Source organism: Podarcis gaigeae (genome assembly GCF_964106915.1).
Source record: "Podarcis gaigeae genome assembly, chromosome: 6".
Classification (NCBI taxonomy): domain Eukaryota; kingdom Metazoa; phylum Chordata; class Lepidosauria; order Squamata; family Lacertidae; genus Podarcis; species Podarcis gaigeae.
In genome coordinates, this window is record NC_139682.1 from 23,421,324 (window position 1) to 23,449,107 (window position 27,784).

Genomic DNA, 27,784 nt, shown 5'->3' on the forward strand with positions numbered 1-27,784 from the left:
AGACCATAAAAACAGAACAAGCAAGCCCCATAACAGCCGCTGGAAGCTTGCCAGCACACTAATAACAAAACAGCATAATCTCTGTCTATAAAATGCTTGGGAAAAGCCTTTTGCCATGGGCGGACTTTGGTCCTCTTTGGTAATATTGCACCCTGAGTGAAGCTAAGATTTGGCACTCCCAAATGGATCTTCTCAGTCATGGATCTTCTCAATTTTGTGCCCCTTCAGCTTAGCGCCTTGTGTAGGGGAACTGCTCACACTGCCCTAAATCTGACACTGCTCTATCTGGAGTTGAAAAGATGTCAACAAAGGTACCAGGCTACCCTTGCTAGGGAGTGCGTTCCACAGTCTCCCTCATCACCACCCTTTGAGCATCCCTCATCGAAAGGGGATGGAGAAGGGCCTCCAAAGAAGGTCTAATGGTCCACATCAATAGATTCATAGTGGGAAAAGTGACCCAGAAGATACTGAGGTCCTGAGTGTTGAAGAGCTTTATAGTTCAAATCCAGCATTTTGAGTTGGATTCAGAAGCATAATCAGCAGCCAGTGTAGTTGTAACAGAACTGATGCTATATTATATGATTGATTATATAATGCCTGTCATCCACTGAGTATCCACATTCTGCACTAATTGAAACTTCCAAACCGTTTTCAAAGGCACCCAGTGTAAAGGGCATTGCAATAGCCCAACCCTGAGTTTCCAAACCATAGATTACTGTATCCTCTGGCCTCCCCACTTCTGGCAGTGTGGCTTTTGGGAGGTTTCCCATAAGGCAATGTGCCTAGAAAGCTCCCCCACCCCTGATGCATATATATTTTGATGTAGTTTGGTTGCATACAGGACAGAACAACATGCCCCTTTAAAATCTTCAATGTGTAAGCAGAGCAGTGTATCACTGGAATCAGCTCTCTGAGGATACTCTCACCAAGCAAAGATAACCATCAACAAATATTCACACATGCCCTGCTACACTATGAATCAATAAACAGCAGAGTTTGGCTGAAAAGCCAGCCCCTCAAGGGAAACAAAAGTAGCCCTAATTGGCTCCAGGAGGCATGACTCAGCTCCCAAGATTGTACTGTACCTACTGCTGTCGCTGCTGCAAAAACACTGCTAAAACAGCAGAGAATGTTCAGTGTTGGGACTTGAACATAGCTTTTCTTTGCACAAGGAAGGAACTAAGAATGGGCTGGTCCTTGTGACTCTTTCTTAATCATTTTCTGGGATGCTTCCAATGTATAACTTTTGGCACTATGAGAAACATGAGTAACCAGAATGCTCTTTATGGAATGAGCAGAAAGTCTTATAAGAAAGCATCCCTGTAACATAGCCACACTACTAAACAGGAAACTAAATAGCTCAGCTGGTAGAACATGAGTCTCTTAATCTCAAGGTCACCGGTGCAAGCCCCATGTTGACCAGAAAGATTCCTGCATTACAGGGGGTTGAACTAGATAATGCTTTTGGTCCCTTCCAGCTCTAAAATTCTATGATTCTACTATTACTGCTAATGATTTTTAAAAGTTCAAGCTGCTTCCATTAATTATATCAGTAATACTTGTTGTAACAATGCTGTAAGGTCAATATAATTATCCCTGTATTGAAGATGGGACATTGAGGCTGAGATAGTGACATGCCTGAAGCTACAATCTTAAAAGATGCTGGATTTGATCCATACTAAGTTAAGTCACAAACACTTTAGTCCTATTGAAATCAATGGGGTCATGACCAGGGTATGCATCCAGCACAAAATCTGCTGAGTGGGGGCTATGGTTGGGGGCGCGGGGGGGGGGGGGCGGGGGGAGGAGACCACAGCAATCCCAGGACAGCGTGTATGGCCAGGTGAAAATGAGGCCCTAATCCTTTAATTGTTTGTTTGCTTATAGCATTTTTATCCTACCCTTCATGGGGGGATAAAAATACAGTGGTACCTTGGGTTAAGTATTTAATTCGTTCCGGAGGTCTGTAGTTATCCTGAAACTGTTCTTAACCTGAAGCACCACTTTAGCTAATGGGGCCTCCTGCTGCCGCCGCGCCGCCAGAGCACTATTTCTGTTCTCATCCTGAAGCAAAATTCTTAACCTGAAGCACTATTTCTGGGTTAGTGGAGTCTGTAACCTGAAGTGTAGGTAACCTGAAGCGTATGTAACCCGAGGTACCACTGTACAGTCATACTTTGGAAGCCGAACGCCTTGAGAGTTGAATGTTTTGGCTCCTGAACGCCGCAAACCTGGAAGTGAGTATTCTGGTTTGCGAATGTTATTTGGAAGTCAAACATTCGAAGCTCCTGCAGCTAATCAGAAGCCGCACCTTGGTTGCTGAACGTTTTCAGAAGTTGAACGGACTTCTGGAATGGATTCCGTTTGACAACCAAGGTACGACTGTATTGATGAACGCATCCCTGCAACAATCTACAATACACCACAGAAAAGGAAAAGGGATTTGGAGGGAGGAGGAAATAAAAACCCAACTCTTGTTCTTAAATTCAGAGTTCTTATAACGATCAGCCAGAACTGCAAGATTTCAAGGAGAAAAGGGAGCCAAAAGTTTCTGGCCTTTCATCAGAGCTGACAGAGAGTCCCTGCATTGCCACTTCTCTCTCCTAATAGCCTGGTGGAATAGTTGATGATAGATGAGGGAGGAGCCTGATGGGTGTGCAGTTTGTTCCGCAAGCTCAGATTCACTCTTTGACACATTAAAGGTGCAGAAACCCTGTCCTCGTTTTCAACTGGCCATCCTAATTCTGATGGCTGCTTTGAGCACACCTCTGCCCCCCAAAAAGGTATGAAGGGAAGAGCATTTAGAAGTAGAAGCTACTAGATCAAGAACAAATGTCTGGTTTTAGCACAAAGAGGACCAGACAGTGGTGCTTAAGCAAAGCAACATTATTGCATACACCCAGGTGGAATGTACAGGCTCACGTGGCTGAGTGTGAGGCAGCTGTAATGAGAGAGTGGCCAGACTGGTTTGTACAAGTCGACAGAGATGTTCATTTCCTGGTATGGGGGCAGCTCTGATTGACACAACACAATAATGTGGGTCTTTTGATAAGGTTGGTTTCATGAAGATCAAAGGAGCACAGTTCACAAAAGAGGTGCAATGGGTAAGATGCAATTTCTTATAGCTGTTCTTGTCCTGAAGCAAAGTTCATAACCTGAGGCACTATTTCTGGGTTAGCGGAGTCTGTAACCTGAAGCGTATGTAACCTGAAGCATATGTAACCTGAGGTACCACTGTAATAGTGTTGCTGTTTTTACCTTAAAACCAAAGTTGCAATATTTTGTGCTTTCCTGAACTATGCTTTATAAAAATCTTCATTTAAGCTGCTTTATACTTTTTTTTCCTGCCAGTACAGAAAAAAAAGTACAAAAGCACATGTGGATTGTCACATGTCACAATCACAATAGTGTTTACTGTATGTTACAGCTTTGAGTTTTGTGGTTTTGTTTTTTCTTTTTAACAACCAAGCAGGAAATAAGTTTTATGGAATAAATAAATTTCTACATGGCATGCATTTACAATACATTTTGGAAAACGGTTTATCCATTTTCTATGCTTTCAAATGCCTCTTGTGACATTGATACCAAATGCGTCACAGAGGTTTCCTGAGGTGGAGTGACAGATTTCATCCATGTTTGGATGCTGGTCACCTTTTAAAATCAGATGGTGGACCAAAATGTGACTTTGGCATGACTTCACCTGTCTTTTGACATAGGTTTGGCTGCTTCTTGAGCTATCGGAGTCAAACGTGGCAGAAGGGTTCCCAAGGTGGGGGTCTTCATTGATATTTGGGTACCAAGCATGGTTTTGAATCAAGATGGTGGACTCAAATGTGACTTTGGTGTGACTTTACCCAATTTTTGGTGTAGCTGGTTCAAACTCACCAATTACAGTGGTACCTCTGGTTACAAACTTAATTTGTTCCAGAGGTCCGTTCTGAAGCTGAAATTGTTCTTATCCTGAGGTACGCCTCCTGCTGCATGTGTGCCAGAGGTGCGCGATTTCTGGGCAAAGTTCGCAACCAGGAGCAGCTACTTCCGGGTTAGCGGAGCTCGTAACCTGAAGCGTTTGTAACCAGAAGCATTCGTAACCAGAGGTACCACTGTACACTATCAGTTTAAAAATCACAGTATTTTTTTGCTTTCTAAAAATTCCCAGGCCAAGTACTCCCCAATAATATGTTATGAAGCCATATTTCCCAATCTATGTACATGTAGGAAAATATCCACTGGTTCAATAACCATGGGTAGCAATCTGTGTGTGGACTTCAGGGTTTATTTAATTATTCCTTACTTTATTATTACAGTAAGATATCAGGAATCACAAGGCAGAGAAACCAGTAGGAGAACACTTCAATCTCCCAGGACATTCTATACAAGATCTCAAATTAGCTGTGTAATTACAAAAGAATTTCAGAAATAGACTGGAAAGAGAAGTTGCTGAATTGCAACTTATTACCAAACTTAAAACCATGGAGAGACCTGGTCTGAATAAAGACATTGGATTCTTATCTCATTATACATGATAAAGCTATTTTTTGCCATCTCACCCCTTGCTTTTTCCTGCAAGTCCAATTGCAGTCGTTAACAGTCAACAGGTTTACCACACCTATCAGCCAATCACCCGTTCCCACCACCCTTCTGAGTAATACCCCCCCACCCTCTCACTATATATAAGGGTCTGGTGACTTCTGTTTCAGTGTATCTGAAGAAGTGTGCATGCACACGAAAGCTCATAGCAATAACAAACTTAGTTGGTCTCTAAGGTGCTACTGGAAGTAATTTTTTTATTATTACATTTCTATTTCACCTTTCCTTCCAGGAGGTCAAGTTGTGCATCCACAATTCTCCATTTTATCCTCACACCAACCCTTTGATACTAAGGTCTCAAATTTCAGCGGCACCCTGTGCAACACCAAAATTTGGCAACTCCGCCCCATGCTCCATTCTAAATAGTAGTGGAAGCATCTCCTGCAGTGCTCTCGAGGCTCCGTGTCCCGTGTGACCGAACTGGTTGTGCTCCCCTAAATCCACCTCTGTCTCTGAGGTAAAAAGGTAAAGGGACCCCTGACCATTGGGTCCAGTCATGGCCGACTCTGGGGTTGCGGAGTGCTTTCGTACTGCTAGGTTGGCAGGAGCTGGACCGAGCAACAGGAGCTCACCCCATCATGGGGATTCGAACCGCCGACCTTCTGATCGGCAAGTCCTAGGCTCTGTGGTTTAACCCACAGCGCCACCTGCGTCAGTTAAGGCAAAAGACAATGACTGGGCCAAGGTCACTCAGTTTCATGACGGAGTGGAAATTTGAATGCTGGTCTCCAAGCTGGTAGTCCAATACTCTTCCCTTTATGACAGTGGTTTCCATGTAGGGAGAAAGTACTGTTATGATTGAATCCTGCTTGTTGTTTTCCCACAGGCATCTGGTTGGCCATGGTGAGAACAGGATGCTGGACTAGATGGGACATTGGCCTGATCCAGCAAGCTCTTCTTGTGTCCTTAACCTAATTGAACTGGTACTGTAACTTTCAGAGGGAGGAATTCCAACACTGCAGGAATCATCAGAAAGCCATTCCACACATTTTTTTAAAGAGGCAAACAACCTCAGCTAAACACTGCAAAGAGTAATGACAGTGGCGTGAGGTGAAGGGTTTCAGGGATGGCCAAGCACCACCAGTGTGGTGTAGTAGTTAAGAGCGATAGACTCGCAATCTGGGGAACCGGGTTCGCGTCTCCGCTCCTCCACATGCAGCTGCTGGGTGAACTTGGGCCAGTCTCACTTCTTTGAAGTCTCTCAGCCCCACTCACCTCACAGAGTGTTTGTTGTGAGGGAGGGAGGGAAAGGAGAATGTTAGCCGCTTTGAGACTCCTTCGGGTAGTGATAAAGCGGGATATCAAATCCAAACTCTCTCTCTCTCACCTGTATTTGATCTGCCGCAAGCGGGCGGGCGTGGCTATTGGACGACTATGTGAAAACTGTGATGGCAAGTGTGTTATTTGTGACTCTTATGTGTGGCCCTGCACACTGGTGCACATATGTGATGAGTGCAACTATGGGTCTTATCAAGGGCGCTGTGTGATATGTGGAGGTCCTGATGTCTCTGATGCATACTACTGTAAAGAATGTACCATCCAGGAGAAAGATCGAGATGGCTGTCCCAAGATTGGCAATCTGGGCAGCTCAAAAACAGACCTCTTCTATGAGCGAAGGAAGTATGGCTTTAAGTATGATCCCATCTCCACCATGGTACATTTGCTGGAGACTGCAAGGATTATTTTTTTAAAAAGGACTACCATCTTACTGGAAAGCAGCTCATTTGTTCTTAGTCCTTAAAATTTGTTGCAGAAACTGGTATGTAAAATTAAATTTGGAGGTTGCTGTCTTCCCTGCCATTCCTCAGTGGTCCCTAATGTTTTCAAGGGAGTTGACCATTTTTATTGCATCTGTGTCTCAGAGGAAGGAGATTTACATTTCAGCCCCTGTGACTTCCAATCTACCCCTTTATAGATATGCAACCTAAATTTCTGTTGACTGAATCCTTTCACTTTGTGTTATGACCGTGCCTATATTTTCTCTGAAGTAAGCCAAGCCACAGCATCTTTGTGAATTATGCATCAATAAAGTTTTATAGTAGTCTTCTTAAAAAACAAACAAAAAACAAAACACTAAACACTGCAAATCCAATATGGACAATTGCGCTTTTTCACTTGCCCACATGAAGAGGCTCATTTCACTCTTGACTGCAGCTGTGTTCTCTGAGCATGTTACTAAGGGGTGTGTGCTGGTGCATAAATCAAATGTAAAACTGCCCTGGACCAGCCAGGGGAGTGGGTGACCTCAAGCCACCCCTGTTCATCAGGGCTATAAATCCACTCCAGGACGAGAGACGCCTCGCTTCAGGTGTTTTCAAGGTGAAGGTTCTCAAGGTGAGACGTTTCTTTCGGTCTCTTGGCAAAGAGTCAGGACATATTTCTGCCAGTTTGACTAATCCTTCATCTCACAAGGATGTCTGTGGCCAAGATCAAGACAGGTGACACTCAGGATAAAGGAAGGGGAGCTGGGGGAGTGAGGAAACATTGGTGGGTGATAATGCTTTCATGCTCCGCAGCCTGTACACAAGTGGTGAACAGTAGAAGTTGGAATGCGATCTTGTAAACACTGCAAAGACTGAACAAAGGAAGATAATATTCTACTCTCCCAGCACACCAGGTCTGACACAACAAGGTTTATGAAGGAGTACACAGGTGAAATGGATTTTATATTTATAAGTGAGGAGGAAATAATGGCTTGCTGTAAAAATGGACAACAACAAGTAAAGGATGAAATGCATATTAAAGAAGCGATGATGCGGCTACAGGAGAAATTGATGAACACATGTTTGCAACAGGAGCAGGAAACCTCATTTTTAAAAAAGAAATTGTATTAAATTAAAGTAATTTAGTTTGATTTGTAACAATCTGGAAAACTAATAAAAATAATTTGAAAAAAAGATAGTGATTACATACTAAAACAGTTACATTAGTGATAATAATAATAATATTTTGCATTTATATAGCACGGGGTTGAGAAGCCAGTGACCATCTAGAGATTGACTACGAATTCCATCATCCCCTGTCATTGGCCAAGCTGGCTATGGTTGATGGGAGATGTAGTCCAACAGCCTCTGATGAGCCAAAGTTCCCCCACCCTGATATAGCACCTGGGCCCAAGTGGTGGAATGACTTTTATGTGAATGGGATATTTCCCCCTGAAGTCTACATGCTGTGTCTGGAGGGGGGTTTTAAAAAAAGAAGTGACGGGGGAGGGGGATTTTGAGAAGGGAGGGTAGCGTCCCACAGTTTGCCAGAACTTGTGTTTCACCTGTCTAGAAGTCTTTGACAATTCTGGCCCCCAATTCTCTAAGGGTGGAATGATTCAACGAGGGAGGAGGAACACATCTGGCATGCCAACCTTTCTCTTGTTCCTGCCAGGTTGGGCAAGAAGACAGGAAGGCTATTTAAGTTGGGCAGAAGTAAAGCCTATAGGTGATGTGAAGGACACACGCCTTAGAAAAAGGACAGAGCAACAGCATCAGATTTTCATTCTAGCGATCTCTGGGCCATCTAGCCTGACACAGAGCGTTGTGCAAAATGCCCAGCACGTCGTTCTCAAACGAGTGAATGAGATCTAGGACAGTTAAGGAGTTGTTGTTGTTGTTGTTTAGTCATTTAGTCGTGTCCGACTCTTCGTGACCCCATGGACCAGAGAACGCCAGGCACCTCTGTCCTCCACTGCCTCCCGCAGTTTGCTCAAACTCATGCTGGTAACCTCGAAAACACTATCCAACCATCTCGTCCTCTGCCGTCCCCTTCTCCTTGTGCCCTCCATCTTTCCCAACATCAGGGTCTTCTCCAGGGAGTCTTCTCTTCTCATGAGGTGGCCAAAGTACTGGAGCCTCAGCTTCACAATCTGTCCTTCCAGTGAGCACTCAGGGTTGATTTCCTTCAGTATGGAGAGGTTTGATCTTCTTGCGGTCCATGGGACTCTCAAGAGTCTCCTCCAGCACCATAATTCAAAAGCATCAATTCTTCGGCGATCAGCCTTCTACAGTTAAGGAGACATGGGCATAATTACTGGAAGGAATAGAAGTGGCGGCTTTCTAAAAAGAGCTTGGCACATATTGTCTCCCTCTGTCCCCAGGGTGCATGTGGCACGCTGTATTGTCTTTCAGACTGGCTGGTTATGTGAAAGCTCCTATACCATCAACATCCTGTGCATGGGATACTGGACAAGGGTTTAGATAGAAGATTCAGATTCCAGCGGTGCTTCAGATATTCTCTGCAGAAAACTCCATGGACTTAAGACCTGTAAGAGTGGCTAAGGATTTCTGTGAATTCTCAGCATCCTCTACAAATGAGAATCCCCAGAATTATTTCGTGAAAGCTGTGTCAATTAAAATAGTATAGGAACCGCAAAGGCTTTAGTGTAGGTGTGTCCATAATGCCAAGAATTAGGTCGGGGATGGGGAACCTGTGGCTGGCTCTTCAGATTTTTTTTTTTTTTGGATTTGAAAGTAGGCTTAAAAGAAAGAGCTTAGCCTTGCTACCACCTTCCCAAATCTCCCTCCTGACACAGCAAGCGAGCTTCAGAAAAAGCTTCCAGTCCTGCAAAGAACACTCAGCTACTTAGACCCAAGTGCTGTATCAAGGATGTGAAACTTTTAAACCTCCAGATATTCATAGAACCATAGAGTTGGATGGGATTCTGGGGTCATCGACTACCTCTCCCATCAGCCCCAGGCAGTGCGGTCAGTAGTCAGGGATGAAGGGGATTACAGTCTAACATTATCTACAGGAGGTGTGAGGAACCATTAGACACTCCAGATGTTGCTGAACCACAATTCCCATCAATCCTGGCCATTGACCCTGCTTGCTAGGGCTGGTTGGAGTTCAGCAAAATCTGGAGGGCCAAAGGTTTCCCAGGTCTCATCTAGAGGGCCCCAGGTTCCCTGAAACAGGTATTTTATGTAGAGAGTATCACCAGATCTTAGATTTTAGAGATTATTAGATTAAGCAGCCAATTGCTTTTGTTAAATATACAGTGGTACCTCAGGTTAAGTACTTAATTCGTTCCGGAGGTCCGTACTTAACCTGAAACTGTTCTTAACCTGAAGCACCACTTTAGCTAATGGGGCCTCCCGCTGCTGCCGCGCCACCGGAGCACAATTTCTGTTCTCATCCTGAAGCAAAGTTCTTAACCTGAAGCACTATTTCTGGGTTAGTGGAGGCTGAAACCTGAAGCGTATGTAACCTGAAGCATATGTAACCTGAGGTACCACTGTATAACTAAATAAAATAGGTGCAAACGCTTAGATTTCTCAGGTTGGAGAGTTTCTTTGTGGGCGTGAGACGTGCACTGCCTTCCTGATTGCTTAGGGCCACACATGTGACCAGACCAGGAATTACCACCCTTGCTCTAGTTTGGTTTTGCTTTCCCTCAGCCATGTTTTCTCCCCAACAACATGATCTGGTTGGGGATACCCAAGGAAGGAGAAATCACAGATGGGTGTAGGTGTGTGTGACACAGAAGCAACAGCCCATGGAAACAGTGGCTGTGAAAAGTGCCACTGTTTGAGGGACTAATCCCTCTTGCTCTCGTGAAAACAGGGGTTGCTAACCTGTGGCTTCTCAGATGCTGTTGGACTCAGTCAACATGGCCAATGGTCAAGTATGATTGGAGAGTTGCAGTTGAGCAGCATCTGGAGGCAGTAGAGGCTGATGTACTGGGGGAAATGGGGCAATGCCCCACCAACCTCAATCTCTCCTCAGCCAGCCCTCACCTCCCTGCTGTCTAACTTACAACCAGAGCAAGAGGTACAACTATCTGCCAGCTTCCTCCTCCTCATTCTCAAAGTTTGCCCATGTACAACACAGCTGGGAAGAAGATGGGGACAAAACTATAATTCCTTGGCTCTGCCTATCACTGGCTCTGGTCTCACCTACAGTTGCCTTTGACACTGGCTTTCTACCCTACCAATCCCTATGGGCACCAGTCTCCAGTGTCTGGAGGGCCACCCCTGCCTTAAAATACACAGCTAAGAGGCTAGGTGCAATTGTACTTAAATAATTGTTTTCCATTTTAACACTGACTATATCCAACAGCAAGTCTTTGAACCTTGCCTCCCTGTCCCAAGCTTAGGTAAAGGTAAAGGGACCCCTGACCATTAGGTCCAGTCGTGGCCGACTCTGGGGTTGTGGCGCTCATCTTGCTTTATTGGCTGAGGGAGCCAGCGTACAGTTTCCAGGTCATGTGGCCAGCATGACTAAGCCGCTTCTGGTGCACAGAAATGCCGTTTACCTTCCCGCCAGAGCGGTACCTATTTATCTACTTGCACTTTGACATGCTTTCAAACTGCTAGGTTGGCAGGAGCAGGGACCGAGCAATGGGAGCTCACCCCATCGCGGGGATTTGAACCGCCGACCTTCTGATCAGCAAGTCCTAGGCTCTGGGGTTTAACCCACAGCGCCACCTGCATCCCAACCTTACCTGAAACAACACCTCTGGAAATAAAGAAGTGTGGCCCTTTCAGGTCCCAGGGAAGGCCTGTAGCTCAGTGGTAGAGCATCGACTTTGCATGAAGAAGTTCCCAGGTTCAAGTCCCACCATCTCTAGGTGGGGCTTTGAGAGGACCCTGTCCGACATCCTGCCAGGAGAGCTGCTGCCAGTCAAAATATTGAGCTACATAGATCAGTGTTGTGGCTCAGTATAAGGCATCTTCTGTGTTCCCATGTTCCTAAACAACTCGTTGGGGTTATGTCCTGGTTTGCTTTCAGAGAGCATCCAGACAGCTGCTCAGGGACCTTGGGAAGGGGTGCGGTATATAAATCAAATGAATGAATGAATGGACACTCCCAATCCCTTGCATTTGAACGTATATATGCCTGTGCCAACAGGGCATTCTCATTTCATGTACATTTTCAGCACCGGCATGTTGTTTCGAAAGAACCTGCTGAGAGGCAGCTTGAAGCCATCCATTTCTGATACTGAGTCGAGAAGAAATCAAGGCAGGCACCTGTCTGCTTCAAAGCAGCCCAGAGGCGTCTTCCGTTCCTCTTCCACACTGCATCCGAGTGAGTGCATTGGAATGAAAGTAAATGAGGTCTGAATAAGATTAATAGGGATTTAAATGAACTGTGCCCACCAGGATTTTTTTGGTCATGAGCTACTTATTACTGGGCCTCAGGGGATTGTTCCACCAGCGCAGGAGTCCCACAAAGGCACATTGTTAACATAATCACTTTCACTCGAAGGGACAATAAATGTAGCTAGGTCATAATGAAGAGCTGCTGATTTGTGGCGATGTGTTGCAAAGGGAGGGTGGGGAAGGAGGAAAAAGGAGGAGGGGAAAGCCCACCCCCACCCTACAATATGCAAATATGTTTTCTGTTAACACAACACAACCTACCTGCATATTACTGAGAGGGAGAAAATGGGAGTCCTGGAGAGAGAATTCGCTGAAGGAATCTGGGGCATTATCCTCTGGGAACCTCCAAAGTAGGCCTGGCGAAAATGAGTTGGAAGGAACGCAGCAGCACAACTGGGCTCAAGCAGCCTTTTAATTATTGCTCCCTCCTCTCGGAGAAGAATCCCCCCAGGAGAAAGAATTTAAATTAGGCTGCCATCCCAGACCCACTTACCTGAAAGTGAGCCCCGTTGAACTTAATGGGACTTACTTCTGAGCAGGCATGCATAGTCTTAATATTCTCTTCCAAGATGGGAGGACGGGAGTTAGGTGCAACATGAAGATGGTAAATTCCAGCCCTCCAGCGTATTAGTGTTGGGGATTAAACTGAGCCTCAGGCTCTTACCCAATGCATTTTATGACAGCTCATGTTTAATCATCCCAAGGAGCAGCTTTTTTTGCACCTCTAATTAAAAATTTGTCTTACCAGAGTCCAATGGATGTATTCTTCCCTCCCTTTGATGATTTGTACGTGACTACATGACTTGGTATGTAGCCCTCCATGTTATTGCCATGAAGAAAATTAAGGAGAAGGTATTTTTACGAAGATTACTGTTAACTACACAGGACATTAGATGACAGAACTATTTTGTTCAGGGCAGGAGTGGTGGTAATGAATGCTGGTGACATAATTTTAAAAAAAGCCTTTTCTTTTTAATACATTTCTACTGCTTGTTATCATACATTTTGCAAAGGCCTTTTGCTAAAAGCAATAAATGTGGCTGTGTGTGCTTTGTGTGGAGAACTGGATTCAATGGAGCCTGTGAGAACCTTCTACTGTTTCTATTATTAACTGTAAGGAGACAGAACTCCTAAAAAAAGAAAAGAAAAGAAAGAAAAGCCAATTCTAATTTCTATATAGATTATGCTAATTCTCTAAACTGCCATAGAAACTTCCAAGGGCAATAAAATGAGGAGTCAATGGGGGAAATCTGCCATTCACCTGAATATTTCTTATCAGTCTTGCAGTATTTAGGCTTCAGGAGAGCTTCTTATTACTAGAACATAAAAAAAAAATAAAAATGCTGTAGTACTTCTAGGTTACCAGACATGGCCAAACTTGGCCCTCTAGCTGTTTTGGGACTACAATTCCCATCCTCCCTGACCAAAACAGCTGGAGGGCCAAGTTTGGCTATGCCTGGGTTATAATGAAGAGAGGTGGCTTTAAGGATGCAATGTGTGATATGACCTCATTTAATAATGAAGAATGGTAAAACAGGCCACCCACACTTATTATCCAGGAACAGCAACAGTGAGTGTTATTCACGTGAAGCTGCTAGACAGGAATACTAAAAATACCAGAAAGCTACTGACCCATAACAGAGACCTGTCTTTTATAGCACCCAGGAAGGAACCTTCAGCAACTTATCTTTATGACACCAGCAAGATGATCCATTTCAGTGAGACTAAAATTCTGATATTCATTTGTTACAAGTAGTCTTTAAGCTGCAGAACAGGTAATACTGGAGGTTCTAATATTCACAAAAACAAAGTCTTTCTGGAGAAGTTCAAGCAGGTTGTCACCCAATTCAGAAAAACCCACACAGAAGAAAACACAGGTAGAAGAAACCAACCTTAATCTCTTTGGATGGGTAGACAACAGAATTCCTAGTAACTCCCTACAGTGGACAAAATGGAAATGGTTGTCTCTTCCCAGAGGGACAATAAATACAGAAGGTTATTAGCCATCAAGTACATTACTGGAGAGAGGACCAAAACGTGGTAAAAAATATGAGGACAGCATCTAACTGGACTCGTATCAACTGTACCTCAGAATGTTTGTACAGTGGAACCTTGGTTCACAAACGTCTCCATTGACTAACAATTCAGAATCCGAATGCCGAAAATCCGGAAGTAATTGCTTCCATTTTTGGACACACCTTGGAAGTCGAATGGCTTCTGCTGGATGTATTTCCATTTTTTCCAATGGATTTTGCTGACCACCCACTGATCCTCAGTTTTCGAACGTTTTGGAAGTCGAACGATCTTCCGGAAAGGATTACGTTCGAAAACCAAGGTTCCATCGTATGTCAATTTTGCTCTTTCAGGCTTTTCTCAGTGCTGAATCCAGAATGGAATAGACAACCACCCACATGCTCCAAGGTGGTTAGATCAGTCCCCGAAAACTTTGGTTAATACATGATGAAAATATAATACATGAAATGTCAGCTAAGATAATGACATTTTTAAAAGGATAAAGCAGCCCACTATGTCTGTGTGCTCATAGACAGAGGAGGTGTACAACAGCAAGGGTTATAGGGCATATTTTCTTCCAGAAGCCTGTTCCCCACCTTCCTGCTTCCCCCTCCCCCCATTCTGCAGCTTGTTTGGAGGTCTGAGTCTTTTCCCCTAGAGTTTTTTCCTAGGTTTGCCCAAGCACGCTGCCCAAGCAATCTTTTGTTTCTCAGTGGCTCCATTTTGGCTACACTGTCATCATAACTTGGTGCGGCTATCAAAGGGAGTGACGAAGGCCATGTTACTTAACAGAACTGAAACCTGCATATTAGAGGAAATTTTAGAACTGCCCTACAGTTACCTCTACTGCGAGATTTCATTACTACTCATCATTCGCGGCATATGAGTTATAGTTCCCATTCATTCAGCCCACCTGAACCTAAAAAAGAAAGTGCTCAAATACATCTCAAAGCAGGGATGACAGAGGTGACTTACTCATGTAATTAGGCACGAACAGTAGAGGGAAGACAGTTAATCTGGCTGGGAACAAATTATGCAAGGGAGGTTATATTCACAGGGAGATAATTAGCAGCTGTCTTTTTTAAAAAAAAATTGACGTGAAAACACACCCATTCGGATATAAAATCAGGTATATTAAGCACATCAATGGCATACAAAATAAGAAGCTGTAGCAGCTGATCCCTTTCATCAATGATACACAAAATGAGCTGTAGTGAATGACCCCTCTGTCTTTTAGAAGTATGGAGAAATGCATTTTGTGGTGCCAAAACCCATTTCATGGGACCTGCATTTCGAATCTTGAGCATCACAAAAGAGATGAACTGCTCCCTCCAGGCCCCAGTAATTGCTAAGATCTTCCATGCTACGTAGGTATGTCCAGTAAACCATGAATGTATTTACAACAGATCAGATGAAACAATACTCTTCAAGCCATTACTTCCTCTTGACCAGAAACAGTATGCATAGCTTTCCCAAAACTGTGTTACATTTAAGTTGTACTTCATCAATGTAGTCTTGACGAAAGCTCAATGGTCGATAGTAACCCTGTCTTGAAAGTTTCATCATTAAGCTGTTTTACCGCTTCTTCTTGGTTTCTTTCTTGGGTTTCTTGCTCAACGATGCTGTGGCAGCTTTGGGTTTCTTTACCACTTCTGAAGTTTTTGTCTCATAGTTTTCAGTGTCCTGTTAAAAGTTTGTTAAGGGAAATAAGGTCAATAGAAATTTTGTTCATAGGGTGACAGCACACTAAAAGCGTTATGAGCCCCTCTTGTGTTATTTATTGGTATATCCCACGGCTGTCATGGTGGGAAAGAAAGTGGGAGAGAGCCGTTTTTTAAAAATCTAATATGCATTCAGTTGCTAAATCACTAGATGCTTTACTTTCACATAACTTAAGCAAGAAATTCAAAAAATTGCTTATGTAGACTGATGCTATGCATATTTTCTCAGAAGCAGAATCACATACTGAGCAATTACTTCCAAGAAAGTGTGTGTAGGGTTGCAGGCTTAGAGAATGTAGGGTGGCAATAAGAGGGACTTCTTGGTGGTGACTCCTCAATTTATAGAACACTCTCTCTGAACAGGGTCACTTGCCTCCTATTTTACTGTCCTTTCGACACCAGTCAAACATTTTCTTGTTCTCCCAGGTCTTTTAAGATTTTAATGTTGTTTCTATGCCTCTAATTTTAGTCTCTGTTTAATCGGATCACAATTAGTCTTAACCTGCATTTGGAGTTGTTAATGTGATTGTGCTGATGCTCATACCTGTTTTTCTCTCTCTTGTTGAATGGCTGCATGCTTTAGAATGGTTTGCATTTTGTATGTTTTAATATTTTATATTGAACTGCATGTCACCTGAAGGATCATCACACGAGGCAACAGAAATATCTAACAAGCAACTACTAAATAAGAGCTGTGTATGGAAACCCCCCCTTAATTTTCAGAATTTGAGTGCTTGCTCCTAAGCTCTTTAAATTGAGTGAGTAGGAAAAAGAAAGAGCTGGGAAGGGTGAACTGCCAGCAGCCAGCCAAAGATGCAGAAAAAGAGAAAATAAAGACCATGCTAGCAATATGGGTTTTGAGGGAACTGGAGAATGAGGTGCCGCAAAAGGATGGAAATGGATGTTGCCCCAGAGAGAGAGAGAGAGAGAGAGAGAGAGAGAGAGAGAGAGAGATGGGGTGCAGGGAGGCAAAAGCTATGGAAAAAAACAAGCAATCTCTGGTTAAAAGTAGTATCTCAGCTAGGTGGATTTTATTTTTTTGCACATGTCTGTAATACACCAAAGTATCTTTTCTTTGCTATTTTGTCAATACAAGCATAACGGCACATGCCTAAAGGGCTTTCTGTGATAAATACAGGAGGGACAGCTGTGTTAGTTTATTGTAGCAAAAACTGGACTCTAGTCCACAGACACTCATGCCATTATAAATATGTTAATATTTAAGGTGCTGCTGGACTCCATGTTGTTTATGTATGAAAGGATCATTCCTGTATATACTGTACATACAGAGGGCAATAAAACATGTAGATTTGGGCTTGGCAAGTTCTTTGGCATGGTAAGTGAGCACAGATGTCCATCCTTAGGACTGCTCAATTCTGTAAGTTTCAATGCGTAGGAATTTCAAATCTTTAATAGAAAAAACAAAACCTGGCTATTCAGGTCACCAAAGCAAATAGATGCAAATGAATATTTAAACTAGATAGGCAACTGTAGAGAGTAATTTCAGATTTATTCATCTCAAATTAAAATAAAGAACTGGAGAATTTGTTAACAACACATTTCGCCCATTGATCTTGCTGTTGACTGGGAGAGACGATCGCAGAAAACACTTCTGCTATGGGAACCGACATCTCATCCTCTTGTTAAGAAAAGAAGAAAAAAGAATAGAGAAGAATCTCACAAATGCATGGGAACAGAGCCAGGCTCCTGGAAGAAACCACACCCAGACTGCTTCCCCTCATTAACCAAGCTTTGGTTTAAATATGTTTTAGGCTTCTAGAGCGTCTCAAAATCCATGTGTGCCAACTGGGAAAGGCCACAGAAAAATGGCAGAGAGATCTGTGGTAGCTTCCAGTTTCTAAGAAAGTGGTCCAAACAAGACAGGGGGAGGAGAACAGCTTGATAGTATCTTTATCATCAATGAGCTTGGCTTGAATCTTTCTCAAGTTACAGAGCTATTGCAATTCACACTCACGAGGCATTCCAAGAAGGAAGACTTGGCTTGCTTCCTAAGGGATGTGATTCACCCACAGGAAGCCGGCCAAAAGAGTTCAACACTCTAGGGAAATGGGGAAGGAGGCATTTATTATTCAGGGACTCCAAGTTCATTGCAGCTGCAAGAAGATGACTGCTGCCTTCTAATCTTCAATCCAAAGAGTCTTTTCAAAAGCTGATTCCCCTACATGTATGGAAGTTGCCTGGAATAGGAAGCAGACTGGAGCAGGCAGAGTTGGTGTCTTAAATAAGGAGCATCCAGGCCTGCCTATTAGCTTATTGTTCAGAATCAATATAATTTGAATCAGAAATAAATACAACAGCGTATTGCAGAGGGTTCTATGTCTGGTTTCCCCCATAATGTACACTGCAATACAACCCTCATTCAAGTGATCCAATTATTCAATTCTCCAGCCATTTTAGCGAGGTAAAACTCATTTATTAAATAATTTACTAACCATACTTAGGGCACGCATTGAAAACAACTGTGCAGTAAAACCAATTTTTGGAAATAATTAGGAAAACCCATTCAGCACATGCAATGCTCTGGGCACTTCTCCTAAGACTGCACCCCATTGGACAAAATAGGGTTTAGTTCCAACAAACACATGGCAAACTCTCACCAAGGAACCATAGCCAACCCTGGTCTATAATGAGTGAGCTTTATCAATCTTTCTTTTTCTTTATTAAATTTATCTGCTGCCTTTCCCTCCAAGGAACCCACCGTCAGCTTTACAAACATGTTCAACGTATGTTGTCGTCATCAGGCGGTGCTGAGATTTTGCAGAATGTAAACTTCTAAGCTCTTCCTTTTTTGGAGGTCTTTAAGCAGAGGCTTGACAACCATATGTCAGGAGTGCTCTGATGGTGTTTCCTGCTTGGCAGGGGGTTGGACTCAATGGCCCTTGTGGTCTCTTCCTACTCTATGATTCTATGATTCTCCAAAGTGAAGAGTTTCCTCCCACAAGAGCAAGACAGAACATGAGAGTCCTCTACATAAGCCATTTAAGAAGCACAAAGGGCTGCAGATCAACATTTGGCTCCATAGTGGCTAACCAGAGGCCAATGGGAAGCTCACAAGCTGGCCATTAGCACAACAGTATCCATTCGTGTTCCCCAGAAAATGGTATTCAAAAGTGTACTGCCTCTGATACTGGAGATAATGACTGTTGTGACACTATACTTTAAAGGCAATGGAGACCATCACTCTCAGGTTTCTGATCACTGTCCAGTACAGAATACTGAACACGATGGTCCATCTGATCTAGAATCATAGAACTGCAGAGTTGGAAGGGATCCTGTCCTGAGGTCCTCGGTAATCATCAATATGCAGCTGGCCCATACGGGGATTGAACCTGTAACCTTGGTGTTAATTAGCACTACGCTCTAACCAGCTCAGCTACCCACTGCATCTAGAGGATGTAAAAGCTGGCTTCCTTGTGCACCACATTAGCTCTGTTAGATGCTCCAAGAATCCCAGCTTTTGTTCTTAAATCATTCCAGCCTACACAGTTTTAGAGATTAGTTAGAATGCTTGATGGTAAAAGTGTCCCTTTTCATCCTAAAATGTATAGGAAAAAACTGCTGAATCATTTCAGGTCAACCTACAGATTTCTCCCAGCTCCCGAACATTTTGTGATGCATGTATGAATCAGTCAGTCAGTCAGGTGTTCTGCCGATGCAGCAATATATACAGGTAGCCAAACCGCAGGTGCATCATTTGGGTGTGCATGGGGCAGGACTGGATGATGAGAAAAAAAGAGATGATTCCTGTGTGAAAGCTGTGGGGCTCGGGGCACATATTTCAATCACTTTGTAGACACTACTCTTGTCATTTTGTATGTTGTTTTGCTGTGAGGAAAGCTCTCTAGGTCAAAGACAGGATAAATGTGGGCTGATATTTCTGTTAAGTACTGGAAAGTTTATTTTTAGGCTACCTACAGAAGATGAAACAGCTCCCATCCAATCCCTCCCCCCCAAAAAAGTCGAAATGCTGCCACACATATGGTCCACAGCTGGTTTTCTGACATATTACCCCCCTCCCCCAAAGTAATACTATATCTACATTTATGAAACACTGGATGAAAGGCAGAAAAGATGAGTCATGTCAAAGGGACACCAGGGAAAAGGATGACCATCAGCAGACTGGAAAAAGAGGCATAAACTTCTGTTTTGGGCAAAGGTTGCCAATGGTTACAGATGCAGCTGTAAGCATCACCAGATCCGCAAAATTAAGTCCAGGCTGGTTAGAGTAACTATATTCAAAGCCAGAATCTTCCATTTGCAGTTTTATCTATTAATTGAGTAGATCAGAGAATGATCAAGTAGTCACTTCTAAAACAATCACAGGGCACCTGTTGGAGCTGCTGCTGGATATTGCCCAGCTAGCACTTACACACGATAGAGCCTTCTTGGTGGTGGTTCCCTGTTTGTAGAATTCCTTCCCTGGTGAGGTGTCTCTCTCTCTCTCCCATATTAACATTCAGGAGGAATTTTAAAATGTTCCTATTTACCTAGGCATTTGGTGGCTGAAAGATACTGTTCCTGGCAACCTTGAAATTATCAGATCTGAGGGTATGTGGTTGTTTTTTAATGTTTTTAGATGGTCTTAATGTTTTAAACCTTTTTTTAAAAAATTAGTTGTACTGTTTTATTACTTTGCTGCTTGCTGCCCTGGGATCCTTTGGAAGAAATTTAGTAAATAATAATAACACTCCAGAATACCATCAACACCAGCTGTGCATTGGGTAATCATCAACCAACTCAGCCAGGAATTTGTATTAATCTCCAATCTAACCATAAACCTTGTGAGCCTTATTATTGTTGGATTAAACTAGTCTTTCAATAACCTTTTAAAATCTTTTTTTAAAACCTAAAGACAAGACAAGAGGCAAAAGGTAACCATTTTCAACTATTCGAAGGGATGTCACAAATTTGATGGAGAAAATTTGTTTTCTATTGCTCCAGAGGGTGGGAACAGAACCAATGGCTTCAAATGAAAAGGAAACTGGATTTAAACTAAATGCTAGTCTGATTTGAGCTGCTTGACAGTGAGACGATGCGCCTCAGAAGGTACTGACAATCCTTAATCAGATATGTTTAATCAGAGACAGGATGGACAAAGAACAGGGGGGGATCTCAAAGGCCATTTGTCCTACTCCTTGCTGGTGAAGAAAATATGTTGCTATAGCATCCCCAATAGGTGGGCCTCCATCCTCTGCTTAAAAAAAAAAAATCTTCCAAGGTAGTCTGTTTCAGTTGAAGAGCTCATGCCATCAGGAAGTTTTTCTTAATGCTAAGCAGAAATACCGGATCTTGTAATTTTAAGTTTTTTTGTGAACTCCTTTCCTCTGGAGCAACATAAAAACAAATTTGTTCTACCATCTTGTGCAATACCCTTTCAAATATCTGAAGATGGCTTTCCGATCGCCTTTTAAACACACCCAACTCCTTCAACCTTTCCGCATATGAAGTGACCTCCAGGGACCTCACCATCTTTGTAATCCCCCTCCTCTGGACACCTTCCAGTTTGTCAATATCCTTCTTAAATTACCAGGCTGCAGAACGAGCAATTTCACTTTTTCGCTCTGCAGATAAGAACGCCTTACCATTTTGTGTGTCTTTGGAATGGGAAGGATAATGGCCAGTACGCAGATGAGTTGGAAAATGGCACCAAAGAAGAGGCCATAGTGCAGGATGTTCTCCATGAACGTAGGCTCTGGGATTTCAGGGGGTGAGAAGTCTAGCTCAGCAGCCATTGCACAAGTCCACAAGTCCACCTTCAACAATTTCCGTTCTTCTGCTTTTGCAACAAAAAGAACAAACATTATTTATTGATTGCTATTTATTGTTTGTAAGTGGCTTCAAGATTCATTTGAATCAATCTGGGAAGCTGCCTCCAGTCAGGAGTAGAATATACTAGGCATGATGAGCAAAAAGCCTGACCTGGTATAAGACAGGACCTCTATGTTCCTGTGCGTGTTTCTCTGCTAGCAGGATAGTTTCATTTCAAGTTAAGCTATAAGGATGATTTTTATGTCTGAGTAGAAAAATCTGCGTGACTTCCTTCCCACCCACTTCAAACGCTACATTTGTTTGCTATCAGAACTGTCAAGTTGAAAACCCCATTTTGGAAAACGCTCCCACTGATCCCATGAAAGGCTCCAAGGGAAGTATTTTTGATGCCTTGCCTGTGCCTCCTGGTACAGCAGCACGTTTGCTTCCACTGTCCTAAACCCACTCCCCATTTCCAGAGGGTACATTTTTAAAAAGAAAGAAAGAAAAAAAGAAAGAAAGAACACTGAAGCAATAAAATAACATTTCATGACCTACTTCCCCTCTTTCAGCCTCTGTGAAAGAACCAAACTAATTGCTAGTTATTCTGTGGACAGGGAAAGCGGCACTTCAAAGGAAGTTAGGAAAGAGAGAGCAAAAGAGGTAGGGATGGAAATTATTATTATAAATAATAATAATAATAATAATAATAATAATAATAATAATAGCTCAGTGGGTTAGAGCGTGATGCTGATAACGCCAAGAGTGAAGGTTCGATCCCTGTATGGGACAACTGCAATTTCCTGCACTAGATGATCCTCAGGGTACCTTCCAACTCTACAATTCTATGACACCTGAGGGCGATTTAATGCAAACGTAGCTTTGGTGCACGATTTGCACCGAGTTGCATGCATCGCCTAAAAACAGAAGAGCTTTTCTTTTCTCCCCCACCCCCTTTCACCACAGGCGTGGAGCTGGAAACCTCCCCTGCGCCCCCCCCCAATCCCGTACAAAGCTCTCCTAGGCGCCCCCTAAGGCGCCTCGCCCCACTCCTTCTGCCCCACCAAAGTGTAACCCTTACCTGCAGCCGAGCCTCAGCCCCCGGAAGTGATTCTGATCTCGCTAGGAAGCGCTTCCTGTTCCAGCAACCCTAGCAACCGCCGCCGGCGAGGCGTTGCCAAGGAGGCCGCGCCTCCCGTCCCACGGTTCAGTCTCGCTTCTCGACTGGGAAAATGCTAGCTCCTTAGGCCAAGAGCTTCTGAGCTGGTGCAGAGTGCAACTTTCGGGAACTGCAGCGCCTGATGCTTTCACTTGACCTGAAACTGTTTAGCCGTCAAACCTTATGGGCAGAGGTTGCTTTTGCCCAGGGGTTGCACTTCCCCGAAATCTACATTTAGCGATGTGCAAATGTTTTAAATCTACAAACCGATCAATTAGCGAACCTAGAAGTGCAAAGATTGGGGGAGGGTGGGGAATCACTTGTCCTGGAAACAGGAACCGACCCACGTAGCAAAGCGGGATGCGCCCCTGCTAAACTGACCTTGAAATCAAGTCAGGAGATATGTCCTGTTGCAATATGTTAATGGTGGTGGTAGCTAGCAAAAAGTGCACCGGGCCATTTTGAAGATCGTTTGAGAGAGGGGCAGCAAGCATTGCTTGGCATCACCTTGTTGCAAAAGGACTTTTGAAAGAAACAGGATGCCAAAGGGAAGAGGCTGGTGGCAGCAGGGGTTGAAGTCTGCCGCTGGTGCTATGTGGTGCCTAATGCAAATTCCTGGGAAGGTCCAGCTATCCCACAGCCACTTTGAAATATTTGAAATATAAAAAAACCAGGTGACAACATTTGTCTCATCCACATAATGGCAAAATACAAAGTAATAGTGGTACAACTGGAATACCAACAAACTGTTAAACAGTGACATCTGGTGGTGAGTAGTGGTGGTATTCAGATTTCAGAAAATTCTCACTGGTTTTTTCTTTCTTTCTTCATTTGAGAAAGCGGTCTCTGGTCCATGAAAGCTTATGCTGAAATCACTTTGTTAGTCTTTAAAGTACTATAAACCTTTGTTGGTTTCATTCATTTATATTTCCAATCCATGCCAGGAAAGAGATGTGTGGTAGGTGACAAGATTCAAAACAACAATTTAATTACCCTACTAAATGAAATGCAAAATATTATAATACTGAGTAAGAGTTGAGTGTGGCATGTTCACTCAGGCTAACCCGATCTGCTTGCATACTAGACAGTTTATCCTGAATTGGTATCATTCACTCTTAAAAACATCATGCAGGTGTAGCATACTAAGATATGTGTTCAAGTAGTTTAAATGTGAAATTCATTGACAGACTATTTGAGGATCAGTGAATTCACAGCAAGCTGAAGTCTAGGATGGTTGTGATTAAGCCTAGTAATATCCTAGACCTGTTCCATCCAGCTAATGGTGTCAATTAGCACCATTTCCACCCCAACTGCCATTTTATGCTCACTTTAACCCACTTTGCTTCCCTTCACTTTCCATACTCCAGGCTCTCTCCACACCACTCAATACACAAACACCAAGAATTGTTTTTTTGCAAAATTCCTTCAGCTGACCATGTTTGCATTTCCTTTTTTCCAGCAGACCCCATTGAGCTTTGAAATGAGCAAGAGAAAAACAATCTTAGATATTGTTTCAAACTAGAAAGCAACTTAAGACCAGCTCATTTTAAAATAAAAGTTCCAACTTTTTCATCCTCTACTGCACTTCTAGTTCCCCACCCCACCCCCACCAAGAGGCAGGATGTGGGTGATGAATTTTTAAATGTTAATTGCAGTTTCCTTTTGTGTGTGCAAAAGCACATGTTTACTAATTGGATTGATAAAACTGAGGAAAAGGACAAACAGTGGAGTGGGTATAGCTATAGAGTATATGGGTTTGGGCCAAAAGCAGTACAGAAAACATTAAAGGGCCAGTTCCAGTAGTGCCAATGGCTAGGAAAAGCAGCCAGGAGCTGCTTAAATATGGTAACAATGTTGCATGCCACCCCAGTCTCTGAGCGGTGTAAGATTCCTGGAGTTCCAGGCACTTTCCCCCAGTCTGTGTTTCCTTTGGAATGAGGCACAGCAGAGACTGTGGTGTCTTTATGATATACTGGTTTATTTACACATATATACAACCTGAATCTGTGATGGAGAGTTTCACAGCAATAACACCCAAGAGGGTCTTGATCAGGCTTCCTCAACCTCGGCCCTCCTGATGTTTTTGGCCTACAACTCCCATGATCCCTAGCTAGCAGGACCAGTGGTTAGGGATGATGGGAATTGTAGTCTCAAAAAATATCTGGAGAGCTGAGGTTGAAGAAGCCTGGTCTTGATTCTCCCATAGCCACAGCCTTGGATTTAAGCGGAAATCAGGTGTGTCTCTGACTACCTGACTTTTACTAGTGCTGACAGGCTGGCTGCTATGACCACCAAAATTTGCAGATTATCTCCAGTGGAATGGAATCACCAGTGAAAATGGTCAGTGGGATACTCAATAACATAAGGCTAGGACAAAACAACAACAACAAAACTAAACACTCAACATTTATTGAATTTCATATCTTCAGAATAATTTCATAAACACACACAAAGAACCAATCAGTTAGATGACCTAAGGATAGGAAAACAAACAAACAAACAAACAAACAAACAAACAAACCTTAACAACACATTCAACATTCAATGAATTTCCTATCTTATTACCATGCACAAAGGGTTGTAGAGGGTAAAATCAGGATTCAGAAATTGTTGTTGTTATATTAAATTTATATACTGCCGTTTTTCGGACGATCTCAGAGTGGTTCACAAGATAAAAAGAAAAATAAATGCAAGTTTTTTCATTAAAACCTATTACAATAAATTGAATGTTTTGGATGTATCCTAATTCATTCTTGTAAAAATCATGAAGGTCTATATTTTAACCATGTGTACATTGTGGAGTATATGATTTCCATTTTAATCTATTTGCCCATGTTAAGGAGGACCACAATAAATGATAAGAGTCTTTAATAGCATAAGCTAGGATACTAGATGATAATGTGGAATGAATGCTGAAGACGGGGGAAACTCCAGCTGAGAAGAGATTTGGGGATTTCGTTGTAGCTGCTGCTTGGAGATAAGAAGTGAGGAGCTGAAAATATTGCTAGCCTTCTGGACTGAAGCACAGTATTATCGACCAGCATTTTATGTTCAGATTGGCTTATTGGAGTGTATAGGTGCAAGAGGAGCTCACATTATTTTTATTTTTTTAAAAACTCTTTAAAGCATTTTTTTTAAAAAAAGAATGCAGGAGAATGAAGGCATCAAGTCTAAGAAAAAATCAATATCTGAAGATTACAAGGTGTTTTCCTGGATTCTGTTTTTTGTTACTGGCTGGTTGATGTTTTGCTGTCTGCTTAGCCCCCTGGGTGAAATGCTGTTCGTGGTGTAAACTGAGGTAGCTCTAGCAACCGAGGTCTAACAGCCTCTCTCACCCTAGTGCATTCCAGATGTTTTGGGCTACAATTCCCATCAACCCTAGCCAGCATGGCCAATGGTCAAAGATGATGGGAGTTCTAGCCCAAAACATTTGGAGAGCACCAGGTTGGGGAAGGCTGGTCTAAGCCAGGTGCAGATAGTAGTATAATGGAACAATTCACATGAGTTTAGGCTGCAACATGGGACAAAGAGTGAACACTGAAAGGCATGATTGGATTCTGATTGAATCACATGCTACCAACACTAAGCCATGCACTGGCTTGGGTTGATGTAAGCAGTTAGTATAAACTGAAAAAGCTCTGAGGCAGGTCTAATAATAATAATAATAATAATAATAATAAATTTATTATTTATACCCCGCCCATCTGGCCAGGCCTCCCCAGCCACTCTGGGCGGCTTCCAACAAAATATTAAAATACAGTAATGCATCAAACATTAAAAGCTTCCCTAAAGAGGGCTGCCTTCAGATGTCTTCTAAAAGTCTGGTAGTTGTTCTCTTTGACATCTGGTGGGAGGGCGTTCCACCGAGCGGGTGCCACTACCAAGAACGCCCTCTGCCTGGTTCCCTCTTGCTTAGCTTCTTGCATTGTGGGAACCGCCAGAAGGCCCTTGGCGCTGGACCTCAGTGTCCGGGCAGAACGATGGGGGTGGAGATGCTCCTTCAGATCTGAATGGAGATCTGAACATCTTGCTGCAACTCAATAGTGTAAGCAATCTCATTTGTTACTATGGTGTTTGCTGGGCACTGTCTGAACATGGTGCAAACCAGCACATTTGATTGCAACCTCCTGAAGACACGGATTGGGTTGCCTGACAATGTTGAAACCTTGCTGGTTCTTAAGTATGACCTATTGAGCATGAGCTTTGTTTTGTCTGTGGGTTTGTCCCCAGTGAGGAACTTCAGATGCATTATTTGCCTGGCATACAGCTGCTGGTGTTTGTAAAGGACCAAGTGTAAAATACTCAGCTAATGCCAGCAGGTAGGAGCGACAAAGGCAACGGGGGGGGGGGGAATCAATAAATAAAGGAGAACCAGTGTGGTGTAACAGGTTGAGTGTTGAACTATGACCCGGGAGACCAGGGTTCAAATTCCCACTCAGCAATAAAGCTCAGTGGGTGACCTTGGGCCAGTTACTATCTCTCAGTCTGACCTACCTCTTGAAAGGAGAAAATTTGGAGGGGACAACTCTGTATACCATCTTGAGATCCAGGGAGGGAAAGATGGTATAGAAAGGTGAAAAATGAATAAGAAGATAGCAATGCTGATAAAGAGAAGATAAGAATATTTCATGAATCTTTTAACAAGAGGGACAGGAAGTAATATTAATGGTTAACCCTTGCTCATTGTTGATCTTAAGGTGGCCATGTGTCCTACTTTAGAGAGGGCAGTCCTCTGTTAGAGGACGGTCCTGACAGCTCTTCAATTTGAAGTCTTTCCCACCACGTTGTTTTTTTCTCTTTAAAGTACAGTACCGTAATTATTTCCGAATTTGTCCTTTTTATGCAAATCTGCACCCTCCTTTTTCCTTCTTTGGGTGACCTGTCAACAGTCACCCTAGTTGGCATTCAGATTCAAATGTCCATTTTAAAGAAATGCAAAGCTTATCTAATAAAGCAAATTTGTCTTTTAGTAAGCCCAGTTAGGATGCTAAACACAGCTGTTTGAGTGACTGGAAGGTAATTGATTCTCTGACGTTCAGGAGCTTGCAGGTTTGATGAGGGAGTGAATATATAAAAGAGAGTGTGGCAATACCCACAACAGCTAGAGACTCGCCACTCTGGTTAGAAAAAGCTGGATAGGATTTTCTCTATTTCCTGGGACACAGCAAGAATCGGAAGTATTGTCAGGCAAGCAAGAAGGCCAAGAACAAGGTTGCAGACTTGAGAGGACCATTTTCCTGAAGGGAGCTGTAAGTTAACACTTTGTTTGTTTGTTAATGAATAGACGCTTCATGGTGGAAAAGTGAATTAACTATTCCTGTCTGCAGGATGCTTTGTATATTGATTAAGATTGCAGTCTTGCGCACGCATTCTTGAGAACAAATCTCACTGTACTCAACAGCATGTTTTTTAAAGCAAACATGCATAGGATTGGGTTGTAA

At 43.0% G+C, this 27,784-nt stretch overlaps 2 protein-coding genes across 9 annotated transcripts in view; one reads left to right on the forward strand and one right to left on the reverse strand.

The window, feature by feature from the left end:
* Positions 1-2,915: 2,915 nt before the first annotated feature.
* Positions 2,916-27,784, forward strand: part of GHRH (growth hormone releasing hormone) — a 32,277-nt gene continuing 7,408 nt past the window's right edge. The window contains exons 1-2 of one of the 5 annotated variants that reach the window (XM_083746366.1): positions 22,750-23,112; positions 27,314-27,592. The gene's annotated coding sequence lies outside the window, so the exon portion shown is untranslated. Of the gene's footprint in view, positions 3,054-22,749; positions 23,113-26,269; positions 27,593-27,784 lie in introns of those variants that run through there. The other 4 variants (XM_083746367.1, XM_083746369.1, XM_083746368.1 and 1 more) reach the window with 4 other exon arrangements.
* On the reverse strand, positions 14,807-22,678 carry MANBAL (mannosidase beta like). Of its 4 annotated transcripts, none has more exons than XM_083746392.1 (3): positions 22,266-22,678; positions 21,019-21,212; positions 14,807-15,377 (listed from the first exon to the last, which is right to left on the reverse strand). In XM_083746392.1, exons 2-3 carry the CDS (start codon positions 21,166-21,168, stop codon positions 15,270-15,272), a joined length of 258 nt encoding a protein of 85 aa, XP_083602518.1. In that variant the 5' UTR covers positions 21,169-21,212; positions 22,266-22,678; the 3' UTR covers positions 14,807-15,269. The 4 variants fall into 4 exon arrangements, with proteins under 4 accessions (XP_083602518.1, XP_083602520.1, XP_083602519.1 ...); XM_083746394.1 differs by having other exon boundaries at positions 21,019-21,206; positions 22,266-22,325; XM_083746393.1 differs by having other exon boundaries at positions 21,019-21,209; positions 22,266-22,312.

Excerpts from the sequence above, each read along its gene's own strand:
- MANBAL (XM_083746391.1), bottom strand. The coding sequence starts at position 21,237 with ATGTTTGTTCTTTTTGTTGCAAAAGCAGAAGAACGGAAATTGTTGAAG. Across the intron at positions 15,378-21,018 it reads TTCCAAAGACACACAAAATG|GACACTGAAAACTATGAGAC; the intron begins GTAAGGCGTTCT and ends AACTTTTAACAG.